At 33.5% G+C, this 14,656-nt stretch overlaps 1 protein-coding gene and 1 long non-coding RNA gene across 8 annotated transcripts in view; both read left to right on the forward strand.

Moving 5' to 3' along the window:
• The window catches only part of LOC130681673 (uncharacterized), a 219,089-nt gene that overhangs the window by 167,324 nt on the left and 37,109 nt on the right, over positions 1–14,656 (forward strand). The gene's annotated exons all lie outside the window — the stretch shown is intronic.
• Positions 1–14,656, forward strand: part of ERCC8 (ERCC excision repair 8, CSA ubiquitin ligase complex subunit) — a 48,553-nt gene that overhangs the window by 7,194 nt on the left and 26,703 nt on the right. For 3 of the 7 annotated variants that reach the window (XM_057494942.1, XM_036901779.2, XM_057494946.1), the window contains exons 2-3: positions 7,332–7,427; positions 11,603–11,704. The exons of 2 other annotated variants lie outside the window; for them this stretch is intronic. In XM_057494942.1, coding sequence (XP_057350925.1) covers positions 7,332–7,427; positions 11,603–11,704 — 198 coding nt within the window. Of the gene's footprint in view, positions 1–7,331; positions 7,428–11,602; positions 11,705–14,656 lie in introns of those variants that run through there. 2 more of the 7 variants (XM_057494952.1, XM_057494950.1) reach the window with 2 other exon arrangements.

A 14,656-nucleotide genomic window follows, 5' to 3' on the forward strand; every position in this document is an offset into this window, starting at 1 on the left:
CCTTTGCTTCAGTGGTTCTCCATCCTATTACTCTGCTTTATTTTTTCTTTTAATTTTCTACTACTAAAATAGTATTACGTATTTATTTTCGTAACTACTATATTGTCTTCTAAACCTCTATGAGAAAAAAGACCTGTATTTCCAGTGTGAAGAGGTTAAATGTTAAGTGAATGTCATGCATTCAATAATTATGAGAAATTAAGGAGAATTGAAAGCATGCATTATATTTAACCAACAAGGTGATCACTAATGACCTTGGAAAGATCAGTTTCAGAGGAATGGTGGGAATGAAAATAAGATTTCAGTGAGTTGAAGAAAGACAGAAAAGACAGTGGCAACTGTAACATCAATGACTTTTTCAAGAAACAAAGGGAGAAAAGCACAGTACAGTTTGCTTTTTGACAAATTGTTGGATATGAGTTTTTCTAATATCCCAAAATAACTCAGCTTCTGTTTGAGACAACTATTATAAAAGATTGGTGTAAAGAATTAAAAGATGAAACAGGTTTTCTCAACTTTACCAGAATATTGGAATTATATAAGATCTTTGGAAAAAAATTTCATCAAAGTTCCAAATCCAGAGATTCTTATTTAATTGTTCTAGGACACTGGGATTTTTTTTTTTGAAGTATAGTTGATACACAATTTTATATTGGTTTCAAGTATACAGCCCAGTGGTTCAACAATTACTCACATTAGTAAATCCTCAGCCACACTAGTGCAGTTACTATCTGTCAGCGTAGAAAGATGTTACAAAAGGATTGACTGTATTCTCCATATGTACTGCCATCCCCACTACCATGTTATATTATGTTTGAGAATTTTTGTGCCCCTTTACCCCACTCACTCCCCACCCACCTCTCCAACCCCTCCCTCGTGGTAACCACCAATCACTTCTCAATGTCTGTGAGTATACTACTATTTTGTTCATTTTGTTTTGTTTTTATATTCCAAAAATAAGTGATACCATATTGTATTTATCTTTCTCTGCCTGGCTTATTTCTGTTAGCATAATACCCTCAAGGTCCATCCATGTTGTTGCAAATGGAAGAATTTCTTTTTTTAAATGGCTGAATAATATTCCATTGTGGATTTCTTTATCCATTCATCTATTGATGGACACTTAGGTTGCATCCATATCTTGGCTATTGTCAATAATGCAGCAATAAACACAGGGGTGCATATATCTTTTCAAATTAGGGAATTGTTTTCTTTGGGTAAATTCTGAGAAGTGGAATTACTGGGTCATGTGCTATTTCTATTTTTAATTTTTTGAGGCACCTCCATACTGCTTTGCACAATGGCTGTACCAATTGACATTCCCACTAATGGTATAGGAGGGTTCCTATTTCTCCGCATCCTCACCAACACTTGATATTTCTTGTCTTTTGGATACTGGTCATTCTAAATGATGTCAAGTGATATTCAATGTGGTTTTGATTTTCATTTCCCTGATGATTAGAGATGTGAAGAACCTTTTCATGTGCCTATTGGTCACCTGTATTTCTTCCTTGGAAAAATGTCTTTTCAGGTCCTCTACCCGTTTTTTAATTGGGGTTTTTTTTGGTGTTGAGTCATGTGAATTATTTATATATTTTGGATGTTAACCCCTTGTCGGATGTGTCATTTACAAATATATTCTCCCATACTGTAGGATGCCTTTTTGTTCTGTTGATGGTGTCCTTTGCTGTCCAGAAGCTTTTTAGTTTGTTGTAGTCCCATTTGTTCATTTTTTATTTCCTTTCCCTTGTCCCAGGGAGATGTTTACAGGAAAAAATTTCTCATGCTATGTTCAGGAGATTTTTGCCTATTTTTTCTTCTAAGAGTTTTATTGTTTCATGTCTTACATTCAGGTCTTTGATCCATACTGAGTTTACTTTTGTGTATGGAGTTAGACAATAGTCCAGTTTCATTCTCTTGCATGTAGCTGTCCAGTTTTCCCAACACTGGTTATTCCACATTGTATAATCATGACTCCTTTATCGTATATTAATTGACCGTATATGTGTGGGTTTATATCTGGACTCTGTATTCTGTTCCATTGATCTGTGGGTGTTTTCTTGTGCCAGTACCAAGTTGTCTTGATACCTGTAGCTTTGTAGTAGATCTTGAATTCAGGGAGTGTGATCTCCCCAGCTTTGTTCTTCTTTCTCAGGATTGCTTTGCCTATTCAGGGTCTTTTTGGTTCCATATGAATTTTAGGATTATTTGCTCTAGTTCATTGAAAAATGCCATTGTTATTTTGATAGGTATTGCATTGAACCTGTAAATTGCTTTGGGAGGATGGCCATTTGGACAATATATAATTCTTCCTATCCATGAGCACAGGATAGGTTTCCATTTATTTGTTTCTTCTTAATTTTACTTATCATTTATTTATATGGGGTTTTTTTTGGTTTTTTTTTTGTTTTTTATATGTTTTTTTGGTTTTTATATGGTTATATTTACTTATCATTTATTTATATGGTTTTCATATTATAAGTCTTTCACATCGTTGATTAGGTTTATTCCTAGGTATTTTATTCTTGTTGATGTAATTGTAAATGGATTTGTTTTACTGATTTTACTTTCTGCTAGTTTGTTGTTAGTATACAGGAATGCAACAGATTTCTGTGTAACTTTGCTGAATCTAGTTATTCTAAAAGTTTTTTGGTGGAGTCTTTAAGGGTTTTCTGTATATAATATGTCACCTGCAAATGACACTGGGTTTTTTCTTTAAAGCTCCCTAGGTGATTATACTGTATAATCAGGATTGACAACCATTGTTTGAGAAAAATTCTACATTCAGTTGCTTTGTTTATGTCTTAGGTTCCATACTCACTTGCTTTCTATATGTCTTAAATTTTCACTCAACCTAAATAAGTTAGTAAATGAAACAAATTTTTAAAAATCAAACATAATTTAGGTATGGTTTATAAAAGAAAGATGAGATGGCACTCTGTTCAGCATATTTAATTCTACTTCTAACAATTGGCCTACAAATATTCAGGCAGTCCTTGCTTTGTCTCGTAGTGCACATCCATAAAACTGTTCAAGCTGAAACCTATGCAAAGTATTTTTAGTCATTAGGGAAAATTACCGTTGTTATATGGTATTTAAAATTTTTTGTCTCCACTAAATTCTTGCCGTCAGCTATAAGTGTATAGGGAAATGAAAAAAATGGTGAAGCTAATATTTAGTACACTGTAATGTAAAACAATGAGAACTAAAGTGATTTTTTGTATTAAAAAAATACAATGTAAATCAAGATTAGTTTGAGCAGTGCTTGTTTTCTTCTCATTAAATAGCCTGCAATACAAGAGAGCATCTTTTTTGTTCCTTGGCTCATTATCATATTCCTTCTTTTGAATCAGACTTCAACATCTTATCCTTTGCATTTCAATATCACGAAATATCTCTGAGAGTTTTTTTAATGTGAAGGTTTTTGCCAATGTCATTTCCTCTAGGACATCTTCAGCCCCTTCATCACACTTTCCTTCATTGGGTCTTTAAAAGTTCACCTTCATTGATTTTCTGTCTACATCTCTAATGTTTCTCAAATGGCAACAGTATCAACATTCCCACAATAAGCTATTTTTTCTGTAATTCCATTTACATCCAATTTGAGTTTTACTTATCGCATTAACACTTGTATTTTTTTGGTGCACTTTAATTTTGTCCTCCAATTCCCTCTTTCAATTATCTGTTTTTCTAAAATTTCTTACGAGTTTTTCACCAGAGCACAATGCCAGCCTGTGTATGAACTGAATAACAAATATGCAGTAACCAATCACCCACAGACTTTGAAATAAGTCATGTAAACTGGTCACTAATTATGATGTGCATGTAATTTTTGTAGTGACTTGTGGACAAAAAGCTAGTAGTGAACTGTGTGCTTTATACTACTACAGTTTAATAGTTTAAAAATTTTTAAACCATGGTAACTGAAATTCTTGCATATCAAACTGCAAGGTGAGGACTGCTTGTATATTAAAGTGTTTAAGGTAATATTTCTTTTTAAAGATTCCCCTCATTTAGTGATGTTTTTGCTTAACTAAACTACACAGTTCTATTTTATTCTAAGAAGATGTCTACTGTAATTTGCCCCAGGTTCCTCCTTGTCAATGGTTAAGGGCAAAAGCATGAACACTGATGTGCAATGTTTACAGTTCTTATCCCCCCTTTTTATTTTTACAAGTTTACTGAGGTATAATTAACAATAAACCACATATTAAATTAGAGCATACAATTGAGTTTTGACATATGTGTACACTTTTTGAAACCATCACCATAATGAAGATAACAAGCATCTATCTATAAGCCCAAAAATTTCATCGTGACTCTTTGTAATCCCCTCTCTTCTTTCTCTGCTTCACTTTCTTTCTACTCCAGAAAACCATTGATCAGCTTTCTGTCATTATATATTAGTTTTCAAATCCCAGAATTTTATATAAATGATATCATTTTTTTGTCTGGCTTCTTGCAATCAGCATAATTGTTTTGAAATTTCTCCATGTTGTTGTACAATCAATTCCTATTTATTGCTGAGGAGTATTCCATTGTGTGGATATACCATGGTCTGTTTATTTGTTCATAAATAGTTTCTGGTTTTTAGCTGTTACATAAAAGCTGCTGTGGCCATTCACGTATGAGTCTTTGCACAGACACAGGCTTTTATTTCTCTTGGGTGCATGCCTAGCAGTGGAATAACTAGGTACATGTTCTACTTTTTAAGAAACACAGGTTTCTAAAAGTTTACTTTCCCACCAGCAGTGGTTAAGAGGGCTGAATACTCCACATCATTTGTTTCCCTTTCCTTCTTTTAGGTTATTTGAACATTATTTAGTATCCCATTTTAATTTATTGTGATTTTGACTCTTTTTTGTTGTTGTTCTAGGAATTTTAAAGTAGCTACTTTTCATTGTCTACTTGGAATCAATATTTTACTGCTTCATTTGGCATATAGAAACTGCATCACTGTATGTGATGCATTTCACCATATATGTTTTGTATTATGTATTACATTTATGTACATTGTAAACCCTATCAGACATAGAGTTTACATGTTATGATTTGTTATAACTATAAATGTTACAAATTGTTTTCAACTGTCAAGCATTTTTAAGGAAAAGAATAGTCTCTTATATTTACCTAGATATTTACCATTTCTGTTGCTCTCTTCAATCCTGATATTCCAAGTTTCCTTCTTCTATCATTTCCCTTCTGCCTGAAGATCTTTAACAATTCTTTTAGATCATGTTCCAAAATTCTTAGCATGCAGATGCATGTATCTAGCGTGTACCAAATTCCAGACTCCAAGAAGGAAAGCAGGTATTCATCATAAAGACCATTGTTTGCTCCAGGTTAGGCACAGGGAACCATTCTTATTCAGGAATGATGGGAACCCTCCTGAAATAACCAGAAGCCAGCCAAGGGCCAATCTTGCAAACAGGCCTAAGAATAGCAGTCTCAAGCCTGCTCTATTACTCTTTTGTGCACCTTGCCTCCTTCGACACACACACCACCCGTTTCCTCATTGTTTTACCCTCCCAGTTACTCTTCATCTTAATCCCTTCTAGTTTCCAAACAATTCAGTCCTCAAGTCTTTAAATTGGGTATGGGTAGGGTTCCAAACACAGATAGGGATTAGGTTGGCCTAGAGTGATAGTTCAGAGCCTGTGCAGATTGAGGAGGTAGTCGAAGTGTGGGGACTGACAAACTCAGGTGATAAAGGTATTGGGAGAGGCAGAAATCAAAGCCCAAGCCTGGTGAGCAGCATGCTTGTTGGAGAGGGGATGGTAGTGGTGATAGGGGGTTGGTTACCTCTGGGGTGATAGATCAGATAAATATAGTAATATTAACAGGAGGAGCCATGTTTCTCAGAAGAAGGCAGTTCAAGGAAGGGATGATCACCTTTACCAGTGAGAATAATATTATTTTACTTGTTACAAGAGGCACACATTACTGTTATAATTTGAAAAATCATCTAATAAAAAACTATTTTAAGAAGGAATGGAAGTTTCCATGGAAAAAATATGAAAAAATTATGTTCTGGCAAAATATTGAAGCTACGAAATGGCATAGCAGCATAGTGATTTGGAGAAAAAAATGTCTGTTCAAATGCCATTCAGTCAATTATTAGACGTATAATCTTAGGCAAATTACTTATATATTAGTTTTATGTCAGGGAAAGTGTTTAATAACACAATTTACCCCACAGGAAATCTGCTACTTAGGAACACTTGCTAACACTTATTGTTACCACTTATTAACACTTATTATTACCACTGATTATATTGTCAGCAAATAGTATGCTCTTAGTATTGGCTGTTACTGTTATTGATCAAGGTCAGACAAGTAGTGTTAGACTAGATATTTGAACCTAAGGCTAAACTGTCTTCCAGAAGACAAAGGGTCATGTATATTTTTAAGTCAAATAATACTGCTAAATGATTCCTAAAATCGTTTTGTAATTATTAGTACTGCTAACTGCCAGTATGTAAAAGTGTCAGTTCGTACCTTTTGTATCATTGTGCATTATTTTTTTAAACGATAATTTGATAGGCCATATAAATAAACATATTGATAATAATAAATCCAGAAATCACTCTGATTAAATTAGTGTAATTGCTTTTTAATATCCAACACATTAAGTCAAATTCTAATAGTTAACATTTGCTAGGCACTTACTATGTGCTAGTCATTGTAATGAACATTTTTTATATATCATCTCTTTTAATAACCTCACCAGGGTAATGGTGGTTTACTGTTAGGGAGTATCAGAAACTTTTTCGTCTTAATTTGTGGGAGTACTTGATCATTTTTATTTATAAATATCTAATTGGCTTTATTTAAATGTACTTAGCTGTTGAATTGAACATACTCGGTTTGTACTTCCACCTAAGGCATTAGAAACTTGAGGGGATTTTATTTTTAATACTGTAGTTTAAGCTTTTGTCCAATAGGTGTCCTCAGTTAAATTTAAATTACCAGAATTTAACTTTTTGTTGATGAAAATCTCTAAATATTTTAATAAAATATTTATTTTCAGTCTCTAAATATTTTAATAAAAAATTAATAAAATACACCGTTTAAATGAATTTTAAGATAATGCTCCAGGAGGAATTATTTATATGTAATTGTTAGTACTGTTGATATTTAATGAATTCATAAAGGGTCTTTAAAAATCTACAAATACCTTTGGATATCTGGTAGAAGGAGACTTAAGCATTACTTGCAATTTTTGTACTATATGTAATCTTGGTGAAATAAGGGCTTTTTTAGATTTAAATTACTTTCCTATTGCTTGCTTATTTCTTTTTCCCCCTTTTAATTGTTATGTTTTCTTAAAGGATTTTGGGACTGGAATTAAACAAAGACAGAGATGTTGAAAGGATCCACGGCAGTGGCATTAACACACTTGACATTGAACCTGTTGAAGGGAGATAGTAAGTTTATTATACTTACACTTTGTTTTAATCTAAGTGCCAATGAAGCAAGTAAAATTTTACTTTCAGATTCATTATATAAAGATTCATAAAAACTAGTAAAAATTCCAAATTTTTAATCTGGCACTACTAATTTCAAATAAATACAGAACATCAAACCTACAAAATGTTGCCAGATAAACATTTTCAACTACTTTATTATAAATATATTCATTGTTAAATCAACAAACATTGAATTTCTTTTGCATGCAAAATACTTTTAATTACTGGGGTATGTGTCTGTAGGTGCTATTTTAAAACATAATTACTACTCTAATCTAATGGGAGTCTAACAGGAAAACAAATACAGAATGCAATAAAAGTATATTTTGGAGAATTAAGTTTGAACCAAACCAAATTTGTATTTGAATTCCTCTTGGCTTTACTACCTACCAGGTGTATGACCTTGAGCAATTTACCTAATCTTTCTAATTCTCAGTTGCCTTCGCTATACAATGGGAACAATAATACCTACCTAACAAATTTGTTGTAAAAATTGAGATTATATGTGTAACATGATTGATTAGCATAGGATCTGGTATATCATAAATGGTTGTCTCCACTCCTGTTAATCAAAAGTGTTGTCACCTATACTCTTTCATACCATTCTCCACAGAACAGCTGAAGTGCCTCGAAAAATACAAATCTGAATATGCCATCCCTCCACTTAAAATTCACCTTGATCCCGCTACTCTTATACGTTAGTTCAAAATCCTTCATGTGGTCTATAATTAGAACAAGTGTAAAAGTAACTAAATCATGTTATGTTTAGCATTTGCCCTAGAATTTTTAGGTTATAACTATTATTATTATTTACATTAAAATAAGATCAGAAAGATTTGAAAGATTTCCATTTTTTATTTCTACCTTCTGTCATGTCTCACTTAGTAATATATGGGAACATATACAGTGAACAAATTCTCATTTTAACACATGGTTAAATCTAAAAGATGAACCGGGATAATTCACTACTTTCCATTTAAGTTAGCTGTGGGCATTTGCTTATAAAATAATGCAGACATGAACAGCAAGGGATAGCTGATTTCTTTTAGTCTTGGGTCCTGGTGGAAATAATACTCAGTGCAGCTATTCCAGCCAGCCATTTGGGATAGTGATTAATTGTTTGACCCGGGAAATGGGAGAAATTATAGGTTATGTGTGCATGAAATATGACTGAGAAATATAGGCTTAAGGGTCTTTTTTGCAGAACATCACAAGAAAAGTCAAGATTCTTATACTACAGTGGTTTCCCTCCTTATTGCATGGTAAAATTCTATGACTGTTTTATTTCATTTTTTGTTAAGATTTGTGTTTTGTATTAAACCCCTTCACAGCAAAGAGAGAAATAAAAAGCAAAATATGTTTAATGGAAAATTAGATATTGATTTTCCTTTTCTCAAGAAAATCAGTTTGCAAGTAACTTGCTGAAAATACTTGTTAATATTTACCAACCATCAGGAGACCTATAATTATATCATTGAAAACCAGAATGGAAACCAGAATATATAAATCTGATAAAGAAGAATTTATTTCCAAAGTTAGGAGTTGTCATAAGACGTCTACCTGAAAATAGCATTTTAACAAGTGCAGCTACAGAAAGTACGCCTGCATATCATACTGTGAAGCTTGAGTTTTTTTTTTTATATCTTCTAAAGTTTTCTAAGTTAATTTCATTTATCTTTAATAGCAGGTTTTCTTGTTTATATAAAAACACGAAACCATATCTCTTACAGTATTCACTCTGATAGCAGCATAATAACCTCACAGTTAAATGGTCTGTGTCATCAGATACTTCACATACAAAATCATTAGTTCCAATAATGGTTCAATTTTTTCACCCAATTAGTAGAATCAAAGGAAAGCTTCTAGAAGTCATTCTAGCAAAAATGAAACATCTGACATTATTGCAAATACCATTTCAATTCAGCTAAAAACTTCAACTTTGAAAATAATTTTTGCATTGATAATACACGTAATACCATGGTAAAACACAGTATTTCACAAAGTTCAAATAGGAAGCAAAAATGTTTTGGGATTTTGTGGTACACATGAAACTCAACTGTGCCCAAACAAGCTGCAACATTTTATCAATGAAAATAAAAGTTGTGGTTGTTAAAATTGATAAATATTTCTCTATATATGCAATTACAGTTACTGAACTAAAAAAAATTTTGTAATGAAGCTAACATTGAATATCTTTAAAAACTTCATTACATTACTTGCTATCTTTCTTTACTGCCCATTATTGACTGGATTTTAGAGCTGTTTGAGCCAAGAAATTTGAAGAACTACTTTTATATTAACCTAATTGTTCTACAAATTGGTACTGAACTCTTCTTAAAACAACTCTGTAAATTAGTGCTGCTTTTCATGAATCCATTTGTCTTGCCAATGGGTTTCAGCTCCGGGCAAGTTCACTGTGGATTCAGTGTGACCAAAGAAAATGACAGCAAAACGTTCTTGGGGTGAAAGGGTTACACCCAACTTTATTTCCAGGTGGCAGGTCAGTCACTAGAATCCCATTCACTCAGAACAAGTCTGCATGCAGCAAGCCAGTCTCTGCTTCTGGGCCCTTCTGTCTGCACAGCTGTCCTCTGGGCCCGTCTGTGCACAGCCATCCTCTGGACCTCTCTGTCTGCACAGCTGTCCTGCACAGCCATCCTCTGGGCCTCTCTGCCCAGTTGTCCCCTACAGCCATCCTCTGAACCTCTGTCCTTGGCGCTGCCACCACTCCAGCCTCTGCTCTGCTCTCCTGCAGCCTTGCAGCCTTGCCACTGTGTCACACCCAGAGCACTGGGCAGAGCTCTTTATATAGAGTCAACAGCCATGTATTGCCTACAGGTGTGCAGTGAGCTAGTCAACCAGGGTCAGGTGAGAATCCTGGCTACAGGAACTCTCATTTTATCCACACCATTGTAACTGGTTCACAATAAAATAAGGAGCTCATACCAGAATGTAAATCTACTACATCACTAAGCACACAGTTTGGATGAGCTGAGATTTTTTTATAGCAAGACCTCTGTGAAGAAAGAAGTATGTTCATTTCTGGCACAAGCTCCTTATCATGCACTTTAAATAACAAAGAACTAAAGATGGCAAAAAAAAAAAAAAACCAAATGTATAACACTGATAACAAGTGATCAAATATCCCTACAAACCACAAAATATGGTTGGGAACAAACCACTGATAACTACAAGATTTTTGTAGTATCAGCTCTATATCAAGGGAAGGAAGTAAAAAGCACTGGGCCCCTGATGGACCTGATTAACACCAAGTTAACTGACAAATAGTTGAAAGCTCAGCAAGCCAGTATGACTACAGCACCTGAAACTAGCAGAGGATGGTGTACTTGTTCAAGGGGTTCACAGTAAGACCTGGAGGGGCTGGAGCAGTCTGGGCCCTATAATCTCTCTAGCTAGTTAAGTAAAGATCCCCAGAAGGACAAAACCCTACACTGAGGAGGAACTGCTTGGAACAGAGTATAAATTAAGCAGTATAGGGACAATAGAAATAAAGGGAAAGGCCCAGATAAAGATTAGGGAAGTGAACAGTACCAGGAAATCTCTGAAAGTAAGCTGCCATATTTTGAACATCTTAGAAAAAGAGGAGGATGTTCTAGAGATATGAATTTAAATATTATTGTAAACCAATTATATTTCTAATTTGTATAGAAATGATAGAACTTTCATCTTCATATCCACTTTATGATTTGGGTGAAAATGTCCCCCTTTTCAAAAGAATCAAAACTAACTTGCCTACGATCAGATACATAGCATCAGTAATAGCTGTTCTGATTCCATTTTCATTTAGCACAATTAAAATTAGGACATTTAAAGTGACTTTGTGATATTTTACTTTCTTAAGTAAGAAATAATCTTTTGCCATTTTGTTTCTACTGTCCTTTCTTTTTGGAATCCTGAAGGTAAATTTTAAATGATTACAGATTGATTCTGTACTCATTCTACAAATATTAGACTAAGAAATTTTAGTTTATTAACATTTAATTAAGATTTACTCTGTATTTGTGAGCATAATACATTTGGGTGTTTATAGACCACTAATTTTCATAAATATGTAATTATAAACAAATGAACTACAAAAAATGATAAATTAACATGAACTTTTTTATCACTAGCATGTTATCAGGTGGTTCAGATGGTGTGATTGTACTTTATGATCTTGAGAACTCCAGCAGACAACCTTATTACACATGTAAAGCAGTTTGTTCCATTGACAGGTGTGTATGAAAAATGAATTCATGAATTCATGAATTTATAAAAAGTTGAGAATTTTCTTTGCATCAAATGCAAAACATGAAAATAGCAGTCATATGAATGTCTCAAGAAAATTTTTCAAATGATGTATTTCCATGGATATCTCTCAACATTTTCTTAGGATAAAAAGTGAAATTCAGGTATAGCTGTTTTTAACAGCTCCAGGTTTCAAAAGGACTTTGTTTAAAAACTTTTGGTTTTGTCAAACTTTGTTCTACATGGCATACCTCAGTACTAATATACTATAACTAATTATAGTTTGTAGTACCACTTAGTGTAAGGTTTATTTATGAGTCTTTCAGCTAGTTTAAAACACAAGTTAGATTTTCAGCTGCTATTAATGGGACAAAAAGATAGTGAGAAGTAATAAATGTACAGACAATCCCTCATTGCCACCCCCACACACACACACCTCTTACCTGTCTACTTATTCAAAGCTGCCTAACTGAACATATCTGTCTGTCTTAGATTTTATAACTATTCTTGAGTAGCTCTCTAGTCTTGTAGGAATTATTTTTAAGTCTAATAAAATATTTTGTGACTGTTGTGATTTTGTATAATAGTCACTTAATTCTTTCTCGTTGCCTGTTATCTGATCTGATATTGAGCAGACCTTTGGATTAACAGAATGGATGTTGAGAAAATGCTTTCAAGAGGAAAAAATCATGAATGTATTATTAGCAATAACCACTCTCTATTAAAGCTGTTCCCAAAGTACTAGAATAGGTGTATAAGTCCATGGAATATTTGTGAGGAGATGTTACAGTTGCTCTTGACTCTGGTGCCTCCCTTTGGAAATACAGGTTTGGGAAACTATTTCTCTGAGCTTCAGATTATTTTGTCTTAGAGATAGTTATACTTGCCCTGTCATTTTTGTAAGGTTTCTGTGAAACTTGAATATCTTTTAAAAAGTACATTAAAAATTGTAATGCCTCTGTGTAAATGGAAAGCAATGTAGTTACAGGGATACTTGATACAGAACCAGATACCACTTCAGATAGTCTGCAGCTTGGTTTCTAAGAGACTTACATCATTTTATATTCCTCTCCATCCCCATGAAGAAAACAACATTTAAATTCTAAAGTGTAAGACCATTACATTAATAAATTTTATCTTATTTTATTTTAGCTAACATTTTAACATTGTTTAATTTGTTACATATCAAAATAATATTTTCATATATACCTTATGCTATATAATGTTATTCCATGAAGGACTATGATCTGCTTTTCTGATGTGTAAAGGCAAGTTAACACTCAGTGTATCAATCTATTGCTTTACTATGACTTTCTTCTTGAATTCACATGCTGTCTTTAAAAGTGTGACCCTGAATGTAAATGGACAGATCATGAGCATCTTTACAAAATGAGTTAAACATTCTCATATCTGAAGACATTATAATCTAGCTTAAAAAAAATTTAGTAAGAATGTTAAGTTAATGTGGTCTAGACTGTTTCCTGATATTTATTTTTGCTTTACTTAATCTGTTTGTTCTTATGCACCAAAAAGATTCCTTACCTGTACCAAAATTCTCATTAAATATGAATAAGAATAATAGATCATTCATGTAGTAAGAGAATAACATAATATTTTGTTCTATTTTAAAATTAAAATTTTAAATACGTGAGTTTTTATTTGTGATCACTACTGTAATAATTTGTCTTATTTAAAACTGGAAAATATTTGTATAGATCAAGTAAACACTCAGTGTATTCTTAGACTTAGGAGCACATAGAAACCAATTCTACTTTTGATAAGCAGAAATTCATTGGAAAGATATTTAGTATCTCACATAACTGTCAGGAAGGTGAGAGAATCAAATGTAGCAACTGAGCAGAAAGCAAGAGAAACTTGGATAGAGAACACAGTCAAGGTCACACCACTGGAACAGTTTAGTGTTCTGCTACATGTCACCAACATAGACTCTCAACTCTATGAATAATTGCTAACTATCCCCAGGGTTTCCATTACTAGCTGGAGTTTTAGAGTTTCAGGCAGGACTGATGAACCTCTGGACACATGTGCATGCCCTTACTGCCGAGGGGAAGGGAAAAAGAATGTCTGGAGTTCTTTGCTTTTTATAACAAGAGGCAGGGCCCTGTCTTTCAATAAAAAGGGATTTCTCCCAAACAGAAGGGGTTTGGAGCTCAGCAACCAAGAAAAAGGATACATGCCGACTACATTCCTCCCATTTGGCTGTCCAACATGCATATACACTTTTCGTACAGTACTTACCCTTCTTATTTTAAAAGTAAAGTTCCAGCCTAACCTAATGCAAGTATCCACTATACACTCAAAAATCTAATCATCCCTTCCCCAAAGGGTGATGATCCTGTCTTTAGTTACCGCATCCAGCTCCAGTTTCAAGATAATGTCCTTATTTCCACTAGGTTTACATGATCTTGTATCACTTATGCAACCTGTGGACCCAATTGCACAGTTAACCTATGTAAAATAATGAAGATAAGAGAGAGAAGAAAAGGGAAATGAGTTAAAATATATAAATATATACATGGCATAGAAAGAAAGGAAATATGGGTAGGCCCAACAGTCCTTGTATTTTTGTAGCTCAAGCTAGGGCCAGAACTGGCACTTAAGACTTTCCTTCTTCATGTTCTCATTCCTTCTGGTAGCACCACAGTGTTCAAGGTCCTTAACACTGTTGTGATCCAGACCTTCACCTTAAGAAATTAGAATTCATGATGGTCCTGGCATTTCTACCCTCCCTACCCACCATCCAGTCTGAAAATTATCTTGAAGCAAATCCCAGAAACATCATTTTATTCATAGATATTAATTTGTATCTGTAAAAAAAGACTTTATAAATATAACTACAGTACTATTATTTTACATATACAATAATTCCTGATAGTAAATATATAGTTGGTATTCAGATTTCCCTCATTGTCTTTAAT

Source organism: Manis pentadactyla, chromosome 2 (assembly GCF_030020395.1).
Source record: "Manis pentadactyla isolate mManPen7 chromosome 2, mManPen7.hap1, whole genome shotgun sequence".
Classification (NCBI taxonomy): Eukaryota; Metazoa; Chordata; class Mammalia; order Pholidota; family Manidae; genus Manis; species Manis pentadactyla.